Raw genomic sequence first — 27,816 nt, forward strand, 5'->3', positions numbered from 1 at the left:
CGCGGCGAGCGGTGCGAACGGCTCCGGGCGGCACTCGGACCGACGGCGGCGAGCCGTAGTAAGGGAGCTCGTCCCCGGCATTGGCCGAAGTTGGTCCGCTCGGGCTGCTTCTCGGTCTTCGCTCCGCTCGCTAACCTTTACTTCGCTCGTCACTTTTTCGGCGCTTTCAATAGCTCACAGTGTTCGGCTTTTTTTTCTTTTCTAAACCAAACAGTTCTGAACATAAAAATTAAAACCCAAAAGAGTACACGCCTTACCCGACGCTGTTCCGGGTGTTTCGGCTCGGCTCCTATTCCGTTAAAACAAATCTCCAGGCGTTGTGGAAACACTCGTCGCGGCCGACGGTCGGCTGCCTGTTCACCGCGCGAGACCGTTGCCAAGAATGCTCAACCGAAACCACGCGCACTGCGCATGCGCAGCGCCGCTTGGCGCAACCCTACTGATAGTAACGCACAGGGAGGGGGGCAGCAGCCCACGGCCTAGCGGGTCCGTGGACGCGTGTGGACGCCACTCAGAACATGCGTGTGCGTGTCAGGGAAATATGGTGAATTAAATGCGAAGGTTATAGGGGGGAACTACATGTAGGACAGTGCGTTTAGACGGACCAGTAAATGCATTCGGTATATTTATCATGCCGCATGGTCGCAGTTTGATTATGCATCGCACACAAATTGGTCAACAGCACAGCCTTGCGGTTACTACAGAACTATCGTGTTTGATTCATTCGTTGTTCTTGTTCACTTTCACAAATAAACATCATTCGATTTCTTAAGGAGTCAAACTAGACGTTTTATATAACCAAAAGTATATAGATGGTAGTTTTGAAAGGCCATCCAAGCGATGAGTAACACCAGACCAAAACATGCAACCTATACCTATCCTGCTGTCTGCAGCTGTATTCCTCATTCATTCTGCAACGTGAATAACGAATTCGAAAAAATGGAACAATGGTAAAACATTGTTGGGAATTTACTCTTGGATGAGTGAACTAGAGAACAACGTTTTAGACACTGAACTACCTCCAAATGCTGCGTGTTTTATCATTAGGCACCAGGGGTCAGTGTGGCTTCAGATTTGATGGCTGGGAATACAACTTCTGCTACATTAGTGTCTTTTTTTCGAGGAACACAATATCAGTATACATTTTATAATATGAATACGTATTCATCCTCCTACTTGGCATAAAGTAAAAAAACCCTAGGGAGTATTTTCCCGCAAATCTGCACATGGATTTCAGGCCCAGTTTATTAGATTTACTGGTCTTCCAGTTATTTGCCTCAAACTTTCAATGTCCTTGAGCAATGCACCCAATCTCTGCAAGCTGACCTTTTTTTCCCACTCAGTATGAAACTCCCAACCAATGTATTACATCATCATGTTGTAGGTAGAGACAAATAAACGATCATGCTCATCGGGCGGTGCACTGTAGTGAAGAATAAACCAACTGCGTGTTTGACCACAATCGAATTCATTCAAACTGCGCCGCAAGAATGATGTAGGTCAGCGCCAGATCCCTTTGGCAACTACACTACCCACAATGCAATAGCACTCGGTCCCCACCAGCACAGTCTAGTCTGGCTCTTACCATCAGACCATTCCTCCCCCTCCTCTTCCTCCTCATCCTCCCCCTCCTCCTCCTCCGCCTCTCCTGCCCCGCGCGCTGAGCTGCACCTTCAATCTGCGCACACGTGATGGGAGTAAATACGTGCGCGGCCATCGCTGTGTTTTGTAGATCGGTGGCGGCGGGAGCGCTCGTTTCTCGCGTACGCGGACCGAGCCCCGGTGTGTGTGTGTGTGTGTGTGTGTGTGTGTGTGTGTTTCTGATGGCAGAAGTCGGCGCGCGGACTGACAGCTCGGCGGGCTTCGGGATGTATCGTCTCTCTGGAGGAACAGTCCGCTCGAACACGACCGACCGTCCGGACAGCCGGCTGAGCGGCGCCGACTCGCGGTCCCGAGGGCGTGTTTAGTTCTCTCGCACAAATTGGGTGCGTCGCTGACCTGGACGGTCCTTCTTTACTCGGGTGTCCCCGCACGCCCATGCGACGATGTCCATTGCTGTCAGTGTGCAGGTTTTAGGTTCCAGCTCACGCTGATTGTTTACGTACGTAAACCGTATCGGAGCAGGACGGGAGACGTCAACCGGGACTGGATGAAACAACACCGCCTCTTTAGAAAATAACAGTTTCTATTCATATTATTACTTTCGTTATTATCGCTATTGTCACGGTGCATTGTTATTGCGATGGTCGGGTCGGTCTATCTGGGCAGCATGGAGCCTTCCTCGTCTACTGCAGGTTAGTGCTGAAATGCCACCATGCAAACCTTCGTTGATAACATTTGGCACCTTTATGTTCTCCATCTTTCCTAAAGAAGTCGTGGACATTTAAAAAACCTTCGCTACGAGACTATCGATCGGTGATCCGACACTGCCGTGCGTGCTCTTGGAGGGGGGGGGGGGGGGGGCAACAGGATATATAAATGCTGGCGTCCGATTACCATCTCCAGGTGAAGAACAGTTTCCTCTTTCACCCGAGGACTCGTGCCTCCAAATGTAGCCCGGCCGGGACGACTGAGCCAGGCCGCTGCGCGGAGACGGAGGCCGGGTTCGTTGCGCTCCCGCTCGGCTGGATGCTGAACATGGTGCCGCTTTACAGCTCTGCGTTGAACACACGCCCGCCGGCGTGTTTCTGTAATTTCCCAGCTGTCTTAAAAAGAAATAATGGACGGGCTTTTTTTTGCGTAAAGGCTATTCGTGGACGTTGAACCGGCTCATGCGCGCAGGATTCAGCCTGGACCGGCTCCCCGGGATGTAGGGCGAGTGTACACGCGGATATTCCTCCCTGTGATCACGGAGATGGCTGGCGGGGGAAGCGCATCTACTCTGGGATGCTTGAGAAATAACCAGGACTTGCTTGATCAGAGGTTGTCACTTAGCTCGATCACACGCTGCTGTCTTTGTTGGCAGCATTAATTGCTCATATTCCAGAGTAATATTAATCACTCTGTGGCCCTCAGAGTCAAGACACCACTCCTCAATGGGCTCATATTAACTTACGAGGTTTTGTCTTTAAAGGGACAGCATTGTGTTTGGGCACCAATCATAGGACATTATTATTAAGTATGTAACTGTGTTATTGACTCATAAAGGCAGCACTTCACCCACTCATCAGGAATCCGACAGGAAGCATCTTTCTAAAGAATTTAATTGGACCTGCTGTTTTCTGAGATAAACAAATACTCACTTCTCCTGCGAGAGTCTGTGGCAGCTCTACCAAAAAACCCAGTAGAGGAAACAATCAATGAGTTTTGGGCAGGTCACACTCATAGAGTGTCATTGTTTGACCTGATGCACATCATCCCCGAGTGAACTCGCCTTTGGGAATACATGTTACTTACCCGCTGCCTAGCAACAGCTCAGCAGCAACCGGGGACAGGATTTGGCACAGTTTCAACAGTGAGATGTGGTGATGGGGGAGAGCAGTTGCAGCTCTCTGATCCTCTGATCCCCTCTTCCCCCTCCCCACTGCTGGTGGAGGACGTCTCGTCTCTGTCAATGGGACATGTATGGATTTTGTGCTTGAGTTGACCGGGGGCAGGCCTACAGCGTCAAACAGCAGTCAGGCTGCCATGAACCCATACGGCAGAGCGAGCGGCGTGGCGGCCCCCCTGTCCTGTGCCAGCTGTGGGGGCTGCTGCTCACCGCCTCCTCCTCTCCTAATCCCGCCCGGGCCCCCCTCATCTACTACCTCCTCCATGCCCCCGAATATGACCCCGCCGCCGCCGATGTGCTCTGCCCCGGGAGGGCAGGCAGAGAACGGCAGCAGCTGGAACTCCTCCGCCATCTCCGCCTCCCCGGACTCCCACCCTGGTCACCGCTGTGGCGCCAACAACCCCAACCCCTACTGGACGGCAGTGTTCGACTACGAGGCCACGGCAGACGAGGAGTTAACCCTGCGGCGCGGGGATCTCCTTGAGGTTCTCTCCAAAGACTCTAAAGTGTCTGGGGACGAGGGTTGGTGGACGGGAAAGATCCAGGACAAGGTGGGGATCTTCCCATGTAACTACGTCACCAGGGGGGATGCCACCAACTACCGGAAGCTGACCGTAGGAGGGCTTGTTCCGGGCGGGGTCGGCGATTGCCCGTTGGAAATAGACTTCTCCGAACTGCTCCTGGATGAGGTGATTGGAGCCGGTGGGTTCGGGAAGGTGTACAAAGGAGTGTGGCGGAGAGAGGAAGTAGCAGTAAAGGCCGCCAGGCAAGACCCCGATGAGGATATTAGCGCCACAGCAGAGAGCGTGCGCCAGGAGGCCAGGCTCTTCTGGATGCTCCGGCACACCAACATAATCTCTCTGCATGGAGTCTGCCTGCAAGAACCCAACCTGTGCCTGGTAATGGAGTACGCCAGAGGGGGGGCTCTGAACCGAGCGCTCGCTGGCAAGAAGGTGCCCCCGAGGGTTCTGGTGAACTGGGCGGTCCAGGTGGCCACGGGGATGGACTACCTGCACAACCAGGCCTTCGTACCTATCATCCACAGAGACCTCAAGTCCAGCAATAGTAAGTACTGCAAACAAGGGAGGCTTATCATCAGCTTTACAGAGATGTTTCAGTCAATATCATGTGACCTAAAATATTGTAACAGGCATCATTCAGTAAACCAGTAAACCTGATATCATATGACTAAAGTGGGGCCAAAGGCGCTCGGATATTTACACAAAGAAGACTCCGATATTCTCTGTCACAGTGCATTTATAATGAACCGAGAGCTCCCCTGCTGCGTGTATCATCTAACACACACAGGAGAGGATCAATACCAGGTACATATGTCAGGCAGCACTTATGTAAAATAGTAGCACAACAAATACACAAAACACAGCTCACGTGTGAACACACCAACCGACAACCAAAGCAGTCTAATGCAACAGTCCCGTAATATTTATACCTTCATGAAGATTACACGGTTCTGTTTTAGTTGAAGCAGGTTTAAAGAGCTGTTGTGTTAAACTACAAGGTCATATTGAAGGATGCAGTAAGGATGTATAATGTGTTATATGTGTATAATACATGGTCATTCTTGAGGGTAAAATAGTAATCTTCAGCTTCTTCACAACAGAACCTCATCAAATGCATTAGTGTATTTCACCTGTTCATGGCAACAGTATTTTGTTGGTTTGAAAGTCATATTGACATTGAGGCTATTTTAGGCTAATAATACGTCACAACATGTTGTCAATAGGAACAATAGATCTGTTGGGAGGAAAGCTTGGCTTTAGGTATGACTTCAGTGAGAAGAAGGCCTCCTTAAGTTCCCTCTCTGCATCCTTGTGAGATTACAAGACTCATGGAAGGAATAGTTTGACATTTTGAGAAATACACTTATTTTCAAGACCTAGATAAGAAGATTAAGTCCAGTTTCATGTCTATATAGTAAATATGTCGCAAGAGCCAGTTTGTTTAGCTTAGCACAAAAACAACAGAAACCGCTAGCTTTGCCCTTTCCAAAGTTAATCTATCTGCAGCTCCTGAAGGTCACTAATCAAGACGTTTCAGCTTTTCGGACTTTTTATGGTCTGGTTGCTTTGAGTCCGTTTCACAGATGCTGGTTGAAAGATTTTGTTTCAACATTAACTGTTTCCTCCCATATCCAGTTTTTGTGCGAAGCTAAGCTAACTCCTACAGTAGGATCTCCTGGGTTTAGCAGTACTGATCTTCTCCCACTTCTCGCGTTGACATCCTATAAAATGGGAAAGCCTTTCCCCTTCAGCAGAGATTCATTAGTTTACAGTACTTAGACTGAAAAATTAAATAAGAAAAAAGCGTCTACAAGTAACAAATGAACCATTGAAAAAGAGGATGTTGTTATGTGTTGTATTGATTAACTCTCCTACTTGTAAAATGTATGTTGACTTGTATTTTCTTTCTTTGGCCTGCATTAAATCCACCAGGTCAAATGAGTGGACAACCGTTACAAGTCATTCCTCCTTCTCGCAATCCTTTCATGACTTGACAAAATGTGATTATCAAGGGTTGTCATTGAATATTAACGTACAGATGTTTTTTTTTCTGCGACGCGATGAGAAAGTTAAATTGAACCCAGCAGGAAGGCCTAAGTCCTGGAGAGCTGGTCTCTTTCTGCCATCTTTTTCCTGTCATCTCTTTCTGCACCTCCTCCTACTCCTCATCATCCTCCTCTTTCCTCCCCTCCTCAAGGAGAGCAGTTCTGCTCTGCAACTCACTGGGCTATTTTTGGTCCTTTGTGCTACTTGCTCTTTAAAGACGCAGTGGCAGTTGTTGGTGCATCAAAGAAATAACACACAGTGAGCATCTAGGGGCATTTTATGTGTGTGCGCGTGTGCGTGTGTGTTTATCTCCAGTGCCGTGAGTGATGGGGGGAGGGGAGAGCGTGCACAAATACGGGGGGGGGGGGGGGGGGGGGGAGTCTGCGGGATGCTGACTAAAGGCCTGTTAAAAAGGGAGGAAGGCTGAGAGTAAGTGTAGCTTTACCACTCGCTACTTCATCTTCCCAGATATTTCCTTTTCTTCAATCCTTTACACGGCCTTCTTGAGTCTCCATGACCCCCACCCCCCTTTGCCCGTGTGACTCAGTAACAGTAAAATGATGGAGGATCAGATGCGTATTGGACAGCGGAGCCTTAGCAACAACGCCATAGCGCTGCCTTTCCATGGTGACATGCACTGCTTTTGTGTCACTGAGTCATACAGCTGCTAGCCGCTGTCAGCTGCTGCACAAAACGTCAGTCCCCCCAATTTAGAGCATTGTTGCTGAAAATAGCAAACCCGAAAAAGTGCAGGAATGTCTTATGAAGGGCTCGGGAGGCTGTTTTCCGCCCCCGAATGATGTGTGAAAATGTGTGGGTACTAGTCACTAAGTATGTGATTAAACTGTGACTCACGGCCTGTACCGAGGGATGCTTGCAGTAGCCTGGTTACCAGAAGGGTGAAGCATGGAGAGAAAGTGAGAGGAAGAGACAACGAGTGAAAGGGTCGGGAGAATAACACGGTGGAATAGATCGGGGTGTGGAGTTGAAAAGAAGCTTGAGGACCAGAGAGAGCAGAGATGTATGTTGCGAAGAGAGGCGACTGATGGGAAAGAACAAGTGAAGGAGCGCGCGGGGGATAAACAACGCTTCATCTCAGTTTTGAGTTACACCTCAGCTCATTGTCCTGGTGCGCCGGTCTCAGGTGTCCTCTTCAAACTACCGACCGCTTGGCATCAACCGCGGTTACAGAGCAGCTCAGGCCCCCGAGCCTCCTCCCCGGCCTTCCATCAGCCGGCTTCTGCACTCCGTGAAATCACAATCTCACAGTGAGATAAAGACTCTAATCTTCATTCTCCCTCAGAATAACACATCGAGGCAAAACGTGACACTACTCATAGACTCTTTGTGTCTGAAGCTTTGCTAACATTTTACAACAAAGGGATGTTTTGTTCTATTTTTGGCTCCCGGATGGTTTTATCTCATTTTATTACAGCAGTTGAATATTTTATAAGCTGTGTTCTTGCGAACATGGAAGAGTTTATTGTGGTGTTGTTGTTAGGTTAAGGCCCACGATCGCGAGGGAGTCTGTGTGACGGGGATAATCTGATTACCGTGACCTCCTTAAAGCGATGTCACAGCATGTTTGTGGGTTGGCAGGTCATGGCCCCTGTGGTCAGGCCTTACCAGTCACTCTGATCCTGGATCGGCCTCCAGTCTCTGAAAGCATCAGGCACCAGTCCTCTTTGATTGGCTCGGTTGACACAAAAGCGTTAAAGTAGAAAACAATGGAGAGATCCAGTGGTCTTGATCACGTTATACATTATAGTGAGAAAGAAGGCTGCAAGTTTCATCCACGATTAGGCTGTTGTTGTTTTTTTTTGATGAAACAAATAATTGTCTATTTTCTAAAATGATGAAAATCAGTTTAATATCACAGTAAGAAAAGATAACGATGTGAGAACATTTTTTGTAATTTCTGCTTATAAAATTGGAAACATTTTTTCAGATTAATTTAGTCGATTGACTAACTAATCATCTAATGAATTCGGATCTGGATGATATTACATATTGATTTTGTCTGATGTTATATCTTTTAAAATAATTGCAGGGCTACATAATAATTCATTTCATGAACTAAAAGTAAGTAGTTGAGGTTAATTAATATCACTGATATATATATATATATATTCATATATATACGAGTTTCATATAAATATATAGTTATATCAAACTATATATTAAGTATAATGTAAAGATCTTTAAAATATCTTATACATATATAATAACCTAAAGATATATACATATATATATATATATATATATATATATATATATATATATCTTTATTTGTTTATATAGATATATTATTTATTTGATACTCTCAGGGTCATATTTCAAAAAGCACCAATCCTAATAGTAATGTTGTTTTAGTCAAATATTTTGCTACCTACTTATTGTTTAAGATTAAAGGTCATAGAAGAACGTATTTATCTATAGTTTATTAATCAGTGGTGTAGATATTACCAGAGACCATCTTTAAATATACTTCTGTACATTTAATCCCAAGTGTATGAGAAGTCTTCGATGAATACTTCCATAGTAAAATACTTAATCTGCTGATTGTATAATGCAGTCAAAAGCTTAGAAAAAGCCAGTAGGAGGACCGTGAGTTAATCTGCTTCATTACCACTGCCACGATGTGAGACGGTCACGGTTCCTTTTCTCGGTCGTGCCTGTTGTTTACGTCATTGACACTTTATCCAAAGCTCTCTGGAGGCTTTGAGTCAGCTGCAGGTAAGACAATACAGGTGAGCTGATCACCTCTTGCAGTAATACACAAGGTCCCTGTATGTGGCTCTTACGTCCAGCTAATGTCATATAGTTTGAACGTGTCTCGCTGTTGACACTATACAGCTAATATTTGCCTTTCCCTTAGATGATGTGTTATTGCAATGCTATGGTCCCAGGCCGAGCTTCTGGGGTGTTTTACTGTGAATGCAGTGGCTAGACACACTTGATAAAGACCCAGCGCAGTTGACATCCGCTGCTGTTTTGACCGCTGTAGCTTCAAATGGACGCTATGTTTACACTGTCAACAATCCTCTGAATGATAGGAAACCTGCGTCTCCAAGCAGGCTTTTCAAGTAGGATTCTACTCTGTTTGCACATTGAGTTGGCTATTACAAGCTAAGACAAGGCTAATTACTGTCATACATTACATTACATATATTGTTTTCTATTTGTATTTGGTGTTCAACCAGCTACCATGACATAAGATACAGTGCGCACTGTAATAGCTACTTAACAGATTAACGGGGCGAGAGAAGCCTGCATCTGGCTGTGTGTGTGTGTGTGAATATCAGAGTGAGGGTTGAGGAAAGGATTAGAATGGAGGCCAGTGTTGGCTGATAATCCCTCAGAGAGACACAGCGCTGGACTATTTTATTGGCGTGCATGTATATGGCCCCTATTGACCGAGGGTGTAGGGTAGTTTCAGATATGGTGGCCGGTGGTTAAATTTGCTGCATCGTACTGCAATAACCCTACCTAAAATCACTTTTCAGTCAAATCTGTTTTAAGTTATTGCAACCTTGATCTATCAGCGTGTGCTGTTCCAATTTATATTGTTACCCTATGAGGAGATTTCTGGATCAAGAGATCACAGGACCAACAAAAGAACTTCTTTTGCTGAAATCATTCCTTACTAAAGATTCACGACAAGAAACAAAATGCCAACTTGTTGTGAAGCTAATGTTACCAACTAACAAGCCAAATGTTATCTTGCTCCTATGACCCGTTTCGTGACATGGCCAAAGCATCTGACCTGAAATTCTGTTGGTGTCACATTTCCCAAAAATCAAACAACACATCCCAAGTCAAGCTACAACCTTTGCACCCACATAGCTGCACCTTTAGTCTCAGAATGAATCATCTAATGACGTGTTCCCGGATTGGACTGGTTCGGCCCCGTTGGGTTAGTTGTGATGAAGTTGCTAAAGCAGCCTTCAGCTGGTAGTTTGTAAAAATGTGGCAGGGTTTTGAAAATATTGGGAAACAATCGTCCCGATCAACTCAATCACATATTGGAGTCAGTTAACTTGAGAAGTGTTTGATTAAAGTATTTTTGATTGCAGTTTGAAACTTTGTTGGCCATCAAATGGTTTTCCAAAGGCTTTTGGTATCTTTATATTAGGAGCAAGTTTTTGTTAAATTGGGCCGTGTCTTAAATCGTGACCTTGCTGGAAAACTGGCAATCTCATCTGGCAACGCTGAGGTTAACATAATTTAAAATGAAGCCAAACAAGTTTGATGAATTGACCCAGATATTCTACACAGCTTCAGCATCCATCGCTACAAGCACACTAACGTTTCTGTTAACACGGAAAAATGCACCACATCTCAAGGGTTTTGAAAGTTTAGCGCAAGATGTCCACTGGTAGAAATTAGGCTTCTGGACAGAATGATAACACAGGCGACTGTTTTTAATTTCTGAGGGAATGTGAAGCGCGGTGCTTTAGCGGCAGAGTGTGTGTGGAGGTTGGACAGCAGGAGATGCTGGCGCTAGGGGAGAAAACACTCCCACTACCACACGCATGCACGCATATATATATATATATACACACACACACACACACTCATGCACACGCTGTAACAGGGCAACAATGACCCCATTCTCACACAGCAGCCAAAGACACAGCGAAAGAACAGGACTCACAATGACAGGAGTCACTGCAGGCGGGGGGGGACTGTAGGCCATGGATGACAGAGCGGAGAGATGGATGGAAGCAAGGGAGGATGGGTAGAAGAATGCAGTGACTGTGGAGAAACCCCTGGAGGCTCGGATGGTGGAGGGATGGTGGAGGGAATAGAGAGATGGATTCTTATTTCTCTGAGTGAGCGGACTAGAGATTAAGGCTAACACTGGTGATGTAGATTGCAGTTTGCCGCTATCTGTCTCCATTTTGTACTAAATACAGTCCAGGTCTAAGGTACATTTACATATGAACACCCCCATGTGTAGATGATACCAAAATAATTCTTTAATTCTAAAAGTGAATTTTTGTGCATTGCCATTACCCCATTTTCAGTAGGTTCAGTGATACTTTTTGACTAAAAATATCTTTTCAAATGAAATTGATTGCTTGGGATTTGGTGGAGATGTCAATGATCCCCGAGAGATGAATTGTAATGATTGTGCTAATCTCACAATTTGTCATTTAGACCAATTATCAGGCCAAGTTTTCATTTGTGTAGTTATTTGATCCAAATACCTGTAATACCAAGAACATTCCCTCTGCACTACTTTCGTTTCCTGCTTAACAGCAAACGTTATCATACGTACCATCAGATAGCTCCCTAGCACAGGCTACTTGGTACAGCTATTGGGGCTGGATGCTACCTCAAGGCAGAAAATTCCCCAGGATTTCTGTTGAATTTTTACTTTAGTGAACATATATTGTCATGTTTAGATTCAGTATCACTACTGCTGCTCCAAATGAGTAGATACAGCAGCGCGGAAAAACCAGAATCCTTTGACCTTTTCTCATTTGTAGTAAACTGAAGACGCAGGTCGTTGGCTGATGGCATCAAACAGTGAGGGGTATCAGGATGGTTGGAAGGACTTTGGACTCTTTTCAGTTCTCTGCCACAATGTGAACTCGGCCACATCTTCTAACAGATGTTTGTTTGTTCCTGACTCTCAGATATGCCGAGTTTCAGTATTGTCTCAGTGAGGAGTGAGAGACACTGGGAGAACTACAATGACACGACAAAACCAAACAGACACACAGTTTATGGCTGCATGATGCATGCAAATGAATAGACCTGCATTACATTACGCACACACACACGTCGATGTATTCTCCTCTGCTCAATAAAAAATTGAAGCCCGTTAACAGTTCAGGCCCATTGTGCACCTTGCAAACCTACTGACACAAATCTACACATCCTTCTGCAGCACGCTGTTGTTCATTATGAAACGCAGAATGAATCACAGTTTTGATCATAATCCCACCACATTGATGAGTGTGTTGAGGTTGGTTTTGATGCAGGTGATCATTATTACATTTCGCTTAACAGGTTCTCTAACTACACACAAACACACACGCACACTGTACACCGGTGGATTATGTAAGTGCAATGTATTTGCATCAGCAGACAGAAGGCTTTCGGACCTTCTAGCTAGAGTTTCTAAACTGCTGTCTGCAAAATAATGTATTTTGATGTCATCTGGAATCAGGAGAAAGGCAAACGGTAGTGTGGTAAACGCAGAACAGCGTCTTTCCTCTGTCTGAGTAGTTCAACATTGATATTTCAGTGGAGTGGAAGAATAACGGCCCTGAACGTAGGGACAATATGATTTTGTGTTTTGTCAAAAGGTTGAAGAGGTACATTTCAGCGGGCAGAGCGACAAACACAGTAGTGTTTCCCGTTCACATTGGCGTCTCCTGTGCTGCTGTATGTTCGGGGGCTGTTAACTCTGCTCTTAGAGGGTCATTGTTGTTTGCCAGCAGCCTGGCACGGAGAGTGGGGAGTCGGGCCAAGCAGAGAGGGCGCTGAGTGTCCCCCGAGACGAAAGTCCTTTCGCCACTTTCATGCTGCAGTCAAGTTGAGGACATGTCAGTCAGACGTGTACATTTGCAGCCTATAGAGTCAATACTGTTGTTTTTTTTGACATGCAATGGGCAACCCTGCTCCTTATACAGTGTGTTATTGCTCTTATCAATTATACCTTTTGCAGACAGTTTTGACGCAAGTTTCATCAAAGTGGTTAAGACTTAAGTGAGTTTCTCCTGATTCGTCTTTTAGTAAAAAAAAAAAGCTTTAAATCTCTATGAAAAATCCCAACACTGTAAGCGCTCCCTTTTCTTACCACACACACACTCACACAAAAGAGAGTCAAGAGAAAGCCGCCTCTTTTAATACCTCGTCCTCTTCTGAGAGAGAGGCTGCCTGGTCACACGAATCTGGCAGCTGGGTTTGTGTGGAGACAAAGTGAATGGCTGCAGGGTGAAACTGTGCCACTGTGCGGCTCGGGATTAGAGCCCCGATGGCCTGTGGTGGTACAAGCAGAGCCAAACAGGGTATCGATGACATGGGAGCAGACTCACTACGGCCTCCGTATCAAAGCACGCGGGAATGGGGAGAGATTCGCTGCACGTCGTTTTTAGTCTTGGTTGTCTTCTTTATGTGCTCTCACAGAACAGATGCTCCAGATGCTCTAAAAGTTGTCTTTGCGGCGTCTTGGTGAAGCAATTTCTGTGCTGTTAGATTTCCCAACTTTTAGATAAGTGAATGTTGTTATTTATAGAGATTAAACAGCTGGGTTTTCAAACTATAAATCTAATTGTGCTTTTGCATTTTTTTCACACTGTATTCAAACTGAATAGTCTTGCATTTCAAAGTTAGATGTATTTGATGTCTTTTCTGACATTGAGAAACGGGATGTGTAAAGGCGAATGGAGAGACCTATTGCGATACAAAGACATTTGGTATGTGCTGCCAAGAACATGACAAAAGCTCTCCCTCCAGTCATCTCTCTTTACCTCCAGCGGCCCGCATCTTTTCATCTGCTCATTATGACCTACTTTCGTGTCGCGCTTGTTCCTCTTTCTCCTCCGTCTCCCTCCCTCTTACTTGCCTTTTTGTACTCTTCTGCCTCAGCTATTCCTCCCTCTTCAGCGGCCTCTTTGCCATATTTCATTCTCCTCTCTTGCCCTCATTTCTGCAGCTCGTCCCTCTTGTCATTTGTGTCCCTTTCCCGCCTCCTTCCTCCCCTCGTCCCCCTTGTCCCTTCCCCCATTCATCATCTTTAAACCGCCATGCTCTTTGCCTCCTCGTCTTCCTACCCTCCTCTCCCACCACCTCCCGCATTAGTGCACACAATCCACCTCTCGGCTTTAGACTCCCTCCACTCTTTTGCTTCCCCTGCGTCTCTTCTTCCATCTCTTCTCCCAGGTGTGTTGGTGGTAGTCGGGCTGGCGGCAGTTGCTGAAGCAGACATCGGGCACCGGCGGAGTGAGGGAGCGAAAGAAAGAGGGGACGACAATTGGGGGGGAAATGTGTGTGTGTGTGAAGATGAACAGCTGTAAAAGGTGGAAGGGGGAGGTTACTTTTTTTGATCTGTTTCCAAGGCAGAGACAGGAGGGGGCTGCTCAGCATCCCACGGGCCCGTATCTCATCTGCGTTGATGCACCATCGGCTGGCTGGCGAGTCCGTCAACTTTACAGCTGTATTTGTCCCCCTGACAGACGGCTGGGACCAGCACTGAGATGGCGGTGGTGTTGTGTCCAAACAACCAGCAGCTCTGGGCGCACAGGGGGGGACGAGAAGCTGTGAAGGGTTAGAGGGGGGGGGGGAGGTTTCAGAGCGTCGGCCGGGACTTTGCTAGGACCAGAGTCGCTGACTCGGTGCCACGGCAACAGCTGATCCTCCCTGCAGGCTACAGCTGTTTCTGCATGAGAGGGGGGGGGGGGGGGGGTAGTAAGAGAACAGGGGAAATGTCTCAAAAACCATTACTGCTCTCAATCATTTAGAGAAATCCTCTTCACGAAGGATGTTTTTTTCCCCCTGTGTCTTTATGAAGTTTATTCCCGACACACTGAATATGATTATTTGACAGTATTTGAATACGTGTAGTCATCCTAACAGAGCACCAATGTTATATTAATGATGATTTATTTAGGAGGGGCCTTACCCGAAAGGTGTCCAATTTGGAGGTCAAAATGAAGCAATAAATGAAGATATACTCAAACACCAGTGAGTCCAAAGTCACGCTCAAAAAGCAAAAGACATTATACAGCTGTTTTCACAGGATGTACACTTCTATACTCAGTGGAATGCCCCTTTAAGCAGGAAATTGAGTCAGAGGAAAAATAAAAGAAAAAACAATGCGTCCTCATAGAGGCATGAGGGTTGTCCTCTCTTGGTTCCCAGTGTCATGGTTTCGGTCTGTGACCTCTGCCCTTGTTACCATAACAGCAAGTTAATGACACAGCAAACTGAACTGAGCCATAATAACACAAAAGTTAACCAGTCAAACGTTGTGTTTCCTTCACGGTTCATGGTGGTTCTACAGAAGGACTTGTTGATTGTCATTAAGTTGCACTTCATGCTTCGTATTTCACCATAGAGTCTCTCTCCTGAGTGACGTCTCACAGATCAAGTGCCTATAAAAAACCTGCATTAAATATTCCTTCCTCAACCTCCTAAATGTTTTCCTGCTTCTCTTCTGTAGTAAGTTTGCAGTTTGAACCACCGCATGCCAAATATTAGTTTATGGTGTTGTAAACCTGGCTCCGACATAAACATCACTCATAAGACCTTTTACCGCATTCCTCTGTGTTAAAAATTCCCGAGAGGGCAAATGTGTCACTGGTGCTCGCTGCGCCGACCAACCACTCTGGAGATCATTAGTCAGGTCGAAGGCCCGCTGGTTAATCCTCCATACGTGTTTGAACAGTGGCTCTGAGTTATATTTCAACACTGGGCTGGGGTCAGGGTCCAGGGATGGAGGAGAGAGTGGTGGCAGTGGAAAGGTTAAATCAACAGTTACTCATATGGGGCATAAAACTGCTTCTCTCTCGGTGGGACAATCGGCAGGTGTTTGTGACAGCGGGCCGATAATACTGTGACAGCAGGGCAGAATGCCACAAAGGTTCACATTGTGTACCCCGAGCCTCCACGTAGCCAGTCGGCTTCTGAGTCTCCACCCAGTGACAACCTGGTGTGCCAGTCCTTAATGGGTAATCTTAACAGGGCCTTGCACAGGCCTTTTGTTATCTGATTGCGTTTGCCGAGTAAATACGGGTCAAGTTTGAACCGGGCTGCCTAACAATTGCTTTTTATTAATTAACTATATACTGAAATCCAATTGGTTTATTTCCAAAATGTTGGTTATTGCCATCTATCTATCCAGCTCTATGGTTATGAGGGAATTTTCTCTACTGCTACGGAATAATTTGTGATTATTTAGATGATCCTCTGACATTTATTCTCACAATTTGTCCAATGCTTTGACTCCCCCTCCAGATAGTCGCACTTCACTGTTCATTTGACAATGTTAGCATGCAAAAATGCTCACTCAATATTGTAATACACACTTTTAAATATGAGCATTACTACTAGTTTCACTTTTAACTCCACACAGAGGTTTCAGATGGAAGAAGAACTTTGGACCTTATTTAATCACCTACTGTTTGGTTTTACATCACATGCTTGTGTAGCAGCAGTTTCGTGTTGAGTAATAGTAAAATAACACATATCAACTTAAATTATCAACAACCCATTATGGCCTGTGATATTTTGCTCCATGCTTGTTGCTATGCAAGACTTTGTAGCAACCACACAGCTTGACAGTGTTCTTGTTTCCTTCGCATATATATAGATAGATATATACTTTATTATCCCCAGAGGGAAATTTGTCTGCAATAGCAGCAGTACAGTAAATAAAATGAGTAATGAAAAATGCACAATATATACCCAGTACAGTAAAATAAAATAAAATAAAATAGCAGAGCAGTAACATATTGTATTTAAAGTAAAAGTGAGATCGGAGTATGTACAGTGGGGTGGAATATGTATATTGCACAGTAGTGCAATGTTATTGATATTAAATAAGACACTAGTGCAGTGGATGTTCAAATAAACAAGGATTTAGCCAGAGGTGTTTTGTCTTGAGTCTGTTGGTGTCAGCAGCTCCAATGCTGCTCCCACAGCAGACGATGGCAGAGTACAGAGCCACAACAGACATCTTGCTGCGCACATTAAAGGATTGAAGTTTCCTCAAGAAAAAGAGTCGACTCATCTCCTTCTTGTACGCAGCGTTGATGTCGGCCTTCCAGTTCAGTCTGTTGTCGATGGAGACACCCAGGTACTTGTACTCCACCACTACGTCCACTTCCTCACCCAGAACTCTCAATGGGTTTGGAGACGTCCACCACCATCTCTCTGGTCTTGGCCAGACTTCCACCCCACTCCACAAAGTCCTCCACTACTGCCCTGTACTCCTCCTCCCGTCCGTCACTTATACACCCATCCACCCATCCGCTGCATTACTCTATTTTGAGATAGTATTTCCAGAAGGATTGCATTCTGGTTAAAAGCCACATTATCCTTAAGGACTTTTATTCTCCACAGCTGTGACAGAGTGTGCTTTGATGCATTTTTTTGTTGTTTTTTTGTATCTCTGCCCTTCTGGTTTCTCTGCTTCCAGCCGAATATACAAACATGTTGATCTTTTGTGTCTGACGAAACGCTGGCGGCGGTAAAAACCTGTGGCGGGATTAATGACGGAGCATGCGCAGGTGGTGTTGAGAAGCGTCGGGGAGACGCTGTCGAGGTGTGAAAGCAACGCGATGAAGTTCTAGTTAAATCGGGCGGAGAGAGCAGGTGGAAGTGCTGCTTCGCTCACACGTTCGCTTTCCTTAAACAGTCCTCCATTTAGACTCCGTCTCTCCTCCCCCCCCTGCGTCCCTCCCTCCACCTACAGACCATGTTGTCCTCTGGCCCGTATGGATGTGCTCTATATTCACACACACAAAACAAGGAGCAGGAAAGGTACACACCCATCAAAGCACGCAAACACAGAGCTCTCTCTGAGTTTCACTGGACTCCATCTTTTGTTCTCGGGAACGACAGCAAGAGTTTGCCCCGAGGAGACAGGTGTCCCTCACAGAGACGGCCGTGTCAGGAGAGAGAAAAGGCGACTGGAGACAATCTTTGAAGTGCTTCTTCACTTTACAAACTTACTGTATTCCTCCAGTTCAGTCGATTGTTATGGAACATAGACTCTTTATTCTGCTATATTTAGGAGTTTATAGTTCAATGCGTAGGTCAAATTTGACCTAAATTAACCCCATGAAGTCAAACATAATTATAGATAAATCTGATGATTATTATGTTTCTAACCAAAACCAATACAGCCTCACAATAAAGAGAAGTGATCGGTAAACACTCTGTGATCACTGTGTGTTTTTGTTCAGAATGTTTGAATTTACTTTCTGATGCTCGTTTTCATCTGAGAAAGAAAATCATCAAATCCTTTGGCAAAGTTTGTTAACGGAACATACATAGAACAAGGAGCTGGTGACTGGCCATTTATTTTAGCAAAAAAGTAAGTAGTTAAACCTTTAGTTTAAAAACTGACCACATGTTAGTAGGGATGTTAAACCTTCACTTAAATCGCTTTCACTTTCCTTCATTGTAAAGTATTTTCAGTTTGGTTCTGCTACTTTTACTAAAGTAAACGATGTGAATACTTCTCTATGGAAATATGTAAGCTACAGACTGTTCGGCGAGCAATTCTTTATCGCTGGAACTGGTGCCTGATGGCGAGTGTGTACAGAGCACAGAGACACACCTTCATCACGTGAAAGCTTGTGTGTGAGCAAGTGTGTGACTGTGTAGGAGTGTGTAAACAAAGGCACCGCTATGTGTGTGTGTGACTCTCTCCACCACCCTTTGCATACGCCTGTAGATAAGTGAGAGAGAGAGGGAGAGAGAACATCTCCCTCCCTTCCTCCCAGTGCCTGTGATGTAGAAATATTTCCATAGACGGCCCTCACACGGAAATGAAGGAGGAAGTCGTACATAACAGAGAGAAAGGACACACAGGGAGACAAGGTTAAATGGCAACATGAACCAGGATGTTGTGTACATCGCGGCCCGTGCGTTTTCTACCTTCTGTGCCGTCTCACTACAGTCCAACAACCTAATAACCTCCCCACGACGCCCCAGCGCAACGAACAATGCAACAAAGTTCAGCCTGAACGCTTAAATACGAAGGTCTGCTAGCTAGCTCTCTGTTGGGCAAAAGTCACGCTGGCCCATTGGCCAATCACGGTGCACGTTACTGCTGCACTTACGAGGCGACCTCTGTACTTCTGGCACGTCGAAGTATCCCCAACATGTCAAACTAAAGATCGGACTATGGCAATCAACAATATCGTCCCCCTGAACTTTAATCTGCAATAAAGGAAGACGGGAGCCGCGCAACGGAAAAATGAGCTAACGGGAAAAATAATATATATATATATAATACATGTGGTGTATTTATAAAAAAGATGAGAATGAAATGATAAAATAGGTCTAACTTTGTGATTCTGTTTATGCCAGCAGAGAAGGCGTAGGTACATTAGACGGGAAGTGTCCACTCGTTCAAGTTGTGCCCTCCAGCAGAAACCATAGCGCGCCGGTCCGACCGCACCTGCTCTGCAAACACCTGCGTTGTTGAACTTGCACTGCTTTTACATCTTGTTTTCGAATGGTACACTCACTGTAAATCAACAGGTTTTACCGACGGTAAAAAGGTGATGATTCAGCAATCTATCCCCTTCGTCACACAAAAACTTGGCTCATGAAATTTGAGGAATACGTGGAGAAAACCAGCATCACAGTTTCCTGTGGACCAAGCTGAGGCTTGTTTGTTTCGGATTAAACAAAAAAAAGATCTCTTTGCTGCCCGTTTAGATGAGCGTCTTAAAACTCTTTTAACACGAATCCTCGTCTGCTCCTCTTCCTCAGTCCTCATCCTGGAGCCGGTGGAGCGGGAGGACCTGGGAGGCAGAACGCTGAAGATCACGGACTTCGGTCTGGCCAGAGAGTGGCACCAGACCACCAAGATGAGCGCGGCGGGGACTTACGCCTGGATGGCCCCCGAGGTCATCAAGGTCTCGCTCTTCTCCAAGAGCAGCGACGTGTGGAGGTACAGTCAAGAATACTGGAATGTAAAAACACTCAATTACATAGTTTCACTAAGTAAATGAAGTGAGCATAATTAGCACACAGTTCTTTTCACAATTCAAAAAATGTCTTTTATCTTTTATCATTGTGATCTATGCAGCATTTATTGGATTAACACACTAATGATGCATTAATGTGTAAGCAGCATTTTACTGCTGTCAATTTATTTTATATATGTCAATTTAATGTCTCAAAATACTCTCTTCACATTAACAGTGGATCATATTTTATAAGCTCATTATTTGGTTTTTTATTGTTTCCAATTCCAAATCCAATTTAGTGGACTAAAAAGTACAATATGTATTTTTGAAAAGAAAAAGAAGTATATAGTAACATTAAAATTGGAATACTTAAATAAACTGCCATATCTTTGTACTTATACAATACTGAAGTAGAGTAAAGTTTTCTTTAATAACTGATTATACTTTTTTTATTGTTGAAGACGTTCACGCTCAGCCTGTGTCAGTCCTTTGTGTCCTTTGTGTCGCAGTGCGTTGTAACTTTTACATTTTACACAAAAGCGTTCTGTGGCCACTGATTCTGTCTCCAGCTGTGACACTAAAACGCAAAGTTTCCCCTTGTCGTCTCTCCTCACAGCTTCGGGGTGCTGCTGTGGGAGCTGCTGACCGGCGAGGTTCCCTACCGGGAGATAGACGCGCTGGCGGTCGCTTACGGTGTCGCCATGAACAAGCTCACGCTTCCCATCCCGTCCACGTGCCCCGAGCCTTTCGCTCAGCTGCTGGGAGGTGAGCAGCCTGACCGCCGCCGCACGGAGCGATTGTAGTACCCGAGGATGCAGAGTCAATGCTGCCGAGACCAGATGATGCTTTTAGAAAAAGAGTGTTTTTAAAGTGCTGTGACTTCACACAACCTTTTGAGGTTACAGCTGTTTTTATTCTGCATCTGGTAGCCGAGATAAACACAATCAGTTCAAATGTGTGAGCGCCGTCTGCGGTTGTTGTTTATTTGTGACTCCTCGTGCTGTCCTGCTCCCCTTGGCGGGATTTCTCCTTTTCACTTTGCAAGTAATCCAAAGCTCACCACCTCGTCATACCACCTCTCACTCCACTTCATCTTATCCACGTCCATCTGCTCATCTCTCCTTTGTCATCCCTCGCTGCTCCCATCCCTCCAACTTGTATCCCCATACTCATAAATGTTAGCTGCTATAGACAACACTGCTCTTAAATCCCTCTCTGTTTGGTCTCGTGAGGATATGTATTTCAGTGCATGGTTGTGGGTGAGGTTTGGTGTTGGAGATGCAGGTCTGATAGCTGTAGGTGTGCACCATGTTTCTGGCTCATGATTGCTGCCATATGCTGTCTCCTCTCGTTGTTGCCAACTCTAGTGCCAGAAATTGAAGGACAAAAAAATACAGACGTAAAATTCATGATGAAAGGAAAAGTAAGGGGCTATTTTATTAGACTGAACCCACCAATTAATAGATCATATTAAGTCATCTGTTGAGCCCAAACCAGATCCTTCTCATTCCTTCATTGTTGTTGAAAGCAGATCAATGAGCCTCACAGTTGCACTGAGGGACATGAACTGTAGATTATGTTAATTTTACATCTGGCCCCCGCTGCTGTAAATATTCACCAGACAACCAAATGTGTGTTAATCCACAGCTGAATATTGTGTCCGATAAATTCCATATTTACTCCTGCTTGAGTAACATTTGATGAGGACTACAGTCGTTTTTGAGAATGTTTTTAAAGATTCATGGAACGAATGCTGTAGACCTGGGGGGGAATCAAAAAGATGGATTTCACGGTGATGGTGTTCTTATTGGATTTATTGACAAAGAAATATTTATTTGTAAAAAGAAACTGTATGTACAGCGTGTGGAGAGCGATGGAAACACAGGAGGCAAATTCCATGTAGCATAAGCCTACATGACCAAGCTGATTCTAATTCTGATAACCTCTGCATACCGTCTGAACAGTAGGATAAAACACAGGAAACATGAATCGAACCTCTGTGTAAACTTTACCTCTCGTCCCCGACCCCCCCTCAGAGTGCTGGAGCCCAAACCCCCGCAGCCGGCCCTCCTTCACCAACATCCTGAAACGACTGCAGGCCATCGAGCAGTCGGCCATGTTTCAGATGCCTCTGGAGTCTTTTCACTCCTTACAGGAAGACTGGAGGCTTGAGATCCAGCAGATGTTTGACGAGCTCAGGGCCAAAGAGAAGGTGAGACATATAAAAGCGCAGAATTATTATTATTTGGAGAAATGTAGGTTATATTTGAGGATGTTCAAACAGAAGAGTGATTTTCTCACAACCTCACCACATCGCTATCTGATCATCATGCCGTTTGAGGTGTTTCTGGAGATCACAATCACCTTAGCAACAAGTCTTTTGCCAACAGAGGTGTGAGATGAGGTGCTAACAACACATTCCTCCTCCTCTCACCCTCAAACTCTCCCCTTCTCGTCTCTTTCTTTCATTCCTCTTCCCATCCTCTCCTCCTCTCCTCGTCATCGTCGTACTCCTCCCTCCCCAGGAGCTGAGGTCCTGGGAGGAGGCGTTGGCTCGAGCGGCTGAGGAGCAGAGGGAGCAGGAGGAGCAGCTTAAGAGGAGGGAGCAGGAGCTGGCAGAGAGGGAGATTGACATCGTGGAGCGAGAGCTGAACATCATCATCCATCAGATGTACCAGGAGAAACCCAGCGTGAAGAAGCGAAAAGGACACTTCAAGAAGAGCAGATTACTGAAACTGGGCAGAGACGGCAACTGCATCAGTCTGCCCTCTGGTGGGTGGAAGAGGAACCTGCAGTCAGCCTCTTCAGCTTGTTTTAATCTGATGGATGCGATGCAGGAAATAAAAAATAAAAACACCATGTCAACTTTACTTCAATCTCTTTTAAATTGAAGAGAGTAAAACCATTCACCTTTTATTTTCTGTAGGGTTTGAGCATAAAATCACGGTTCAGGCGTCTCCCAGTGTGGACAAGAGGAAGACTCAGGGCAGCGAGAGCACCACCCCGCCTGCCAGCCCGGGGGTCATCCCCCGACTCAGGGCCATAAGACGTGAGTGAAAAAAATTAAAAAGTGGTGAAGTGGTGAAGTGAACACGCGGTGAGATTGTAACGTGAATCTGCGGTTTCAGTGACGCCCAGCGACGGCAGTAAGACGTGGGGACGCAGTGCTGTGTGCAAGAAGGAGGAGCTGTCCACCAGCAAGAAGAAAGGACGCACCTGGGGGCCGAGCTCGACCATCCAGAAGGAGAGGGTCGGCGGGGAGGAAAAGTATGAGCACGTTAAACAATGCAATGAACGAAGTGAAGTACTAACACTGAATGTAACAAAAAAATCAAACAAAAGGAAACTGTTTCGGTGTTTGGGTCATCAATTTGCAGCAGGTTAGCAGCGTTTAAAAAAAAGAGAAACATAATGCTGGGACAAGAATTTGATCAAAAGATCTTTTTCTGTTTTCATAGACGGGACAAATTTGCCTAAGTTGTGTGTTTCTGGACAGATCATTTCTCGTAACACAGAGAAACAAAAGCTCTCGATTAATAAATCATTACTGTGACAAACTTTATTGGGCATGTTGGCTGTCCTCACCTGACATAGACCTTTTGATTTGTTTCATAGTTCTGTGTTGACGTCATAGTTTCTGTTCTGCAGATTGAAGTCGTTGGGTGAAGGATGCAAAGTCTGGTCGTCCAGTGCACCAAATCTGGGAAAGTCCCCTAAACACGCACCCATGACTGCCGGCTTCTCCAGCCTCAATGAGATGGGTGAGTTTTTGCTTTTCATTGTTAGTTAGTGACAACAATCAATCATCAATTCACCCCTCTTTTATTTCCTCTCTTCCACAGAGGAGTGCCCAGAGTTTGAGGAGTCACCCGGGTCCCTGCAGCCCTCAGAGACCAGCAGCAACGGGGCCGCCGAGGACTCGGGGTCCCTGTGGGGCAACCTGGGGCCAAACCCGGTGCCTAATGTTGGGAATGCGAGCAACCAGGACTCGCTGCGTCGCTGCAGCCAGAGGAAGAAGAGCGATATGCTTCTGATGGGTTGTGCCTCTCTGCTCGCGTCGGTCGCCCTCGGACAAGACCTGCTGCAGCTGGGAAAACTCCAGGTGAGAGACAGAACGTGTAAGACGTACTTTAACCTACAAAACATCAACAGAAAACCAACCAGGCCTCAGACCTCAGTGTCATTCCCGTGATTGATGACCAGTAGATCGATGGCCGAGCATAGCGAGCGCTGTTAGAGGATGGTGCAGCTGCCTCATCTTAAGCTAATAAAACACCTGTGGAATGACATGAAAGAGGATGGACAAGCTGCCAAGTGATCCTGTCGACTCAGCATGCACCAAGCCCTGCATGGACGGTCTTCAGCACCTGAATGCTTTTGTTGTTGTCAAAGCAGACGATGGTCTGAGGCGCAGATTGTACAGCGAGAGAGAGACAGAAAGTGGTGATTTGGATATAATCTTTAGCTCTAGCCGCTTTGGCAACGCGAGGAAGCGATTATCAAAGGTCGTTTTCGGCTGATTACATTTGAGTCAAGAGTCGGCTCAGTGGTCCGACAGCTTGTTGATGTTAGCTGATTGTTGTCATCAGGTTCTCCAGGATGAGCAGGACCTCAGAGAGGAGCAGCGTAAGAAGAAGGAAGGTCTCTTCCAGCGGACAGGACGTTTCCGTCGCAGCACCTCTCCACCCAGCCGAAACCTCTCCCTCTCCCTCTCCAGACATCACGACTCTACGCTCCCCTGTCTGGACCCGTCTCCCTCTGTGACACTCCTCTCTTTGTCCTCGCTGTCTGATTGCAACTCCACCAAGTCCCTCCTTCCCTCCGACCCGGACGACTACCCCCTGACCCCCGTGACGGGGCTCAAAACGCCGGCGGCGCCCCCGGCTCCCGCCCTCAACCCGCTCTTGGACCTGCGGGCGGAGAGCTTTAAGAAGGAGCCCAACCAGTCGCTTACGCCCACGCACGTGTCTGCAGCCATGGCCCTGAACAGAGGACACAGACGGACCCCTTCGGAGGGGGCGATACGACCCCGGGCTCAAACTATGGGTCACCACAGGACGCCGTCGGATGGGAGCATGCCCATGCCACCTCCACCGGGGGCTCCACGCATGCATGCTAACAAAGGTGAGAGACAAATAGTGCCAAACGTGTCTTCTACCTGGAAGAGTTTTCTGGAAAGATCTGAATTTTTTAATATTTCTTTTTGCATTGTTCTCGTCTTACTCAGGTACACAGGACACCCTGGACATCCCCCGCCTGCCCGACCCCTCCATCATCTTCCCGGTCCCCCACAGGCGTAAAGGCCCCGCTCCGCCGATCCCTGACAAGGTTCCTTTCTGCCTCATCAGCCCTCTCGAGAGACCCAAGACGCTGGAGTTTGCCCCCCGGCCTCGGCCCACTCCGGCCAAGATGAGAGCCGACCCCCGGAAGCTGGGCTCCATCTCCCGGACCCTCAGCTCGTCGCCGGGCAGCAGCTGTGACAGCCCCCTCGGCTCAGGGGACAGCGGCGCCGGCACCGCGCGACCAAACCTTATGGACATGGACGTGGAGGGCCAGAGTTCGGACCAGACCGTCCCCCTGTGTGGACAGCGGAAGCTCGCCGCTCTGTTAAGACAGCAGTACTCTTAGTGAAAAACAGCCATGTCCACTTATATGCATTCAACTTTCTTCCAGGACTTCTGTCTGAGCCAAAACTGGACTCACTGAAGTTTGCAAAAACATCCCACCACACGTCACGTTTTTTGCACTTACTGGAAGCCAGTCCTCTGATGTGTCCCTTTAGTGTCCTAATAAGGTGGGAAACCCTCACAGCAAGCCTTTCCCCGATAGTGCTCTCTGACCTGCGCGGCACGGAGGGTCCTAGAGGCCTTTTAAAAGCCTTGTAGTGTGCTCAGCCACCTACCTTACCCAACACTTGGGTAAGGTAGGTGGCTGTCCCTCCTTGGAAGCCATCTCTCCCTGCTTCTCAGTGCCCCGTGACAAAGGACACGCTTCGCGACCTTCAAAAGCCATTCAATTACTTAAAAAGACACTTCGTTGTCTTTTCATCCCCGACTCGTCTGCGTGTGCTTTTGCCCGTCTGTGTCGCCGGCCCGCTTTCTGCTTCTGCTCTCACTCCAAAGAAAAAATTAATCTTCATTCACATTTCACCTGAAACCTTTTAGGAAAACACTGGACTGGTTTAGAATTCTTGGTAGAGAGTGTCTTTGTTCTTATTTTGCGCGCCAACTGTTCTGCCGGAGCACAAACATTTCCCATAAACTCTGCCTTCATCCTCACGTGGGACATCTCTCTGCATGGGGGTCATTGTCTTCTCCCGTCAAAGAAGAGACAGGAAAAAGCCTTTTATCTCACTGCCCTGATGGACCGGTTTCATCCTCGTCTTCACAGTGCAGGCACCATCCCAAACATCCTGTTCACATAATGTTTTCTATTGGTTTGGCAGACCAGGCGTGTTTCTCTCTGTGTGAATGTGTATATACAATACTGTACATGTGGATGAAAAAAATGGGATCATCTCTTTGCGTGCTGGTGCTTCTTCAGTGCATGTTTTTTTTTTTTTGTGCGTGAACGGTTCGCTGAAGGACGTGTGCAGCGCTTCTCCAAAATAACGTCTCATCCGTTTGTCTTTTGCACGTTTTACATTCCACACTCGCAGTCAGTAGCACCATAATGACCAGGACAACGCTCCCCGATTTCAACATCCATCTCATGTTGAGCCGTTGCTTCATATTCTCCTGTGGCCAGTTGTCTCCAACATCAGTGGCGCACTGGGAGCTGTGTTGGGCATCTGGTCAGCCTCTCTGTGGACCAGTGGACTGACAAATCGACTTTTATCCTCGCACAACGGTCGAAAGGTTGGTCTCGGCTGCAGGTTGTATTTTACTTGAGTGTGTATGTGTGTGTGTGTGTGTGTGTGTGTGTGAGGGTGAATATGCGTGTTTGTGTTAATATTTGTATGGGACGATGACAATCCCGTCAGAGTGAGCCCAAACTCATTCTCCTCGTGTGGTTAGGAACACTGAGTATTTATTAAATTTATTGTTATTATTGGAAAAGATTCATTGACATTTCGATTCTCTTCCTGGGATATCTGTATATATTTGTTAATACATCGGGAAACAACAAGAACCTGCTTACAGAAACGTCCATGTTGTCGTCTTGTGACATTACTGGTTTCAATGAGGAATAACTGAAACGTGATGAATGACAGACGAATAAAACAACTAAGAAATACGCTACAGTGTCAGTGCTGCATCTATGTTTTTAATCTTTATATAAATGCATCTGAGTAGAGATGAAAGAAGGACTCTGATCATTTCCTTAACCAGAAGCAGCAAGTGAGAGTGCAAAAGAACATTTTCCTAAAGAATCTACAGAAAAGTGCTTGTTAAAACTCAGCGTTGTACAGTTGCATAATAGTTTAGTCTGCTGATTCCAAACCGAAAGGTCGGACACCTCTGAGGGTGTCGAGATGAGTTTATTTGATTTTATTATATCTTAAACTCTTATTTAACAGGTCAGTGGTGCTGACCTCCACACAGCCACCTGAAACATGACAGAAGGCCCCAACTGCACACTACTTTATTACAATATCTTATGAGCCTAAAAGCTTTGAAACAGTTTTTATCTTTTACAAAGTGTTTCATGAGTTTATGATATATTATACCGATTCTCATTATTATTTATCTTATTATGGAAAGTAGCCAATTCCAAGAATTTGAGTCAGTGTTTTGCCCAGTTTAATATGGTTTGTGGTTTACCAGCCCGCACCAGAAGAAAGAAAGGAAACTGCAGTAACAGACAATTTCCTCTAAGTGTCACCACTGTGGCCTATGATGTCATCACCTGTTTTTCTCCATGTAATGTCCCATTGTTGCTCTCTGACTCTGCACTTACCATGTAAGGCAGATGAAGGTGCTCTCAGCACAGTGACTGTAGATTCAATGAAAGTAGAATCATTTTGAGATGTAAAGTGTGGACCGAAGTCTTCCAAGTGACAACCAAAATGTAATATTTCCCACTGATGTGGCATCATTGTTAAAGAGGGATGGACTGTGCCACACAGTGTGCGCGGACGAAGCAAACACAAACT

The 27,816-nt window shown here is 46.0% G+C and overlaps 2 protein-coding genes across 6 annotated transcripts in view; one reads left to right on the forward strand and one right to left on the reverse strand.

The window, feature by feature from the left end:
* sipa1l3 (signal-induced proliferation-associated 1 like 3) overlaps positions 1 to 398 on the reverse strand; it is a 54,511-nt gene extending 54,113 nt beyond the window's left edge. For 2 of the 5 annotated variants that reach the window (XM_040161573.2, XM_040161427.2), the window contains exon 1: positions 258 to 398. The gene's annotated coding sequence lies outside the window, so the exon portion shown is untranslated. Of the gene's footprint in view, positions 1 to 252 lie in introns of all 5 variants that reach the window. The other 3 variants (XM_078098299.1, XM_040161504.2, XM_078098298.1) reach the window with 2 other exon arrangements.
* Positions 399 to 1,681: 1,283 nt separating this feature from the next.
* map3k10 (mitogen-activated protein kinase kinase kinase 10) lies at positions 1,682 to 26,958 on the forward strand. The gene is made up of 11 exons (XM_040195474.2): positions 1,682 to 4,555; positions 19,522 to 19,702; positions 20,338 to 20,486; positions 21,758 to 21,933; positions 22,247 to 22,493; positions 22,648 to 22,770; positions 22,850 to 22,988; positions 23,370 to 23,482; positions 23,564 to 23,823; positions 24,311 to 24,845; positions 24,949 to 26,958. The coding sequence occupies exons 1-11, from the start codon at positions 3,565 to 3,567 to the stop codon at positions 25,347 to 25,349; spliced, it is 3,315 nt and encodes a 1,104-aa protein (XP_040051408.2). The 5' UTR covers positions 1,682 to 3,564; the 3' UTR covers positions 25,350 to 26,958.
* Positions 26,959 to 27,816: the final 858 nt, after the last annotated feature.

The sequence above is a fragment of the Gasterosteus aculeatus genome, chromosome 1 (genome assembly GCF_964276395.1).
Source record: "Gasterosteus aculeatus chromosome 1, fGasAcu3.hap1.1, whole genome shotgun sequence".
NCBI lineage: Eukaryota > Metazoa > Chordata > Actinopteri > Perciformes > Gasterosteidae > Gasterosteus > Gasterosteus aculeatus.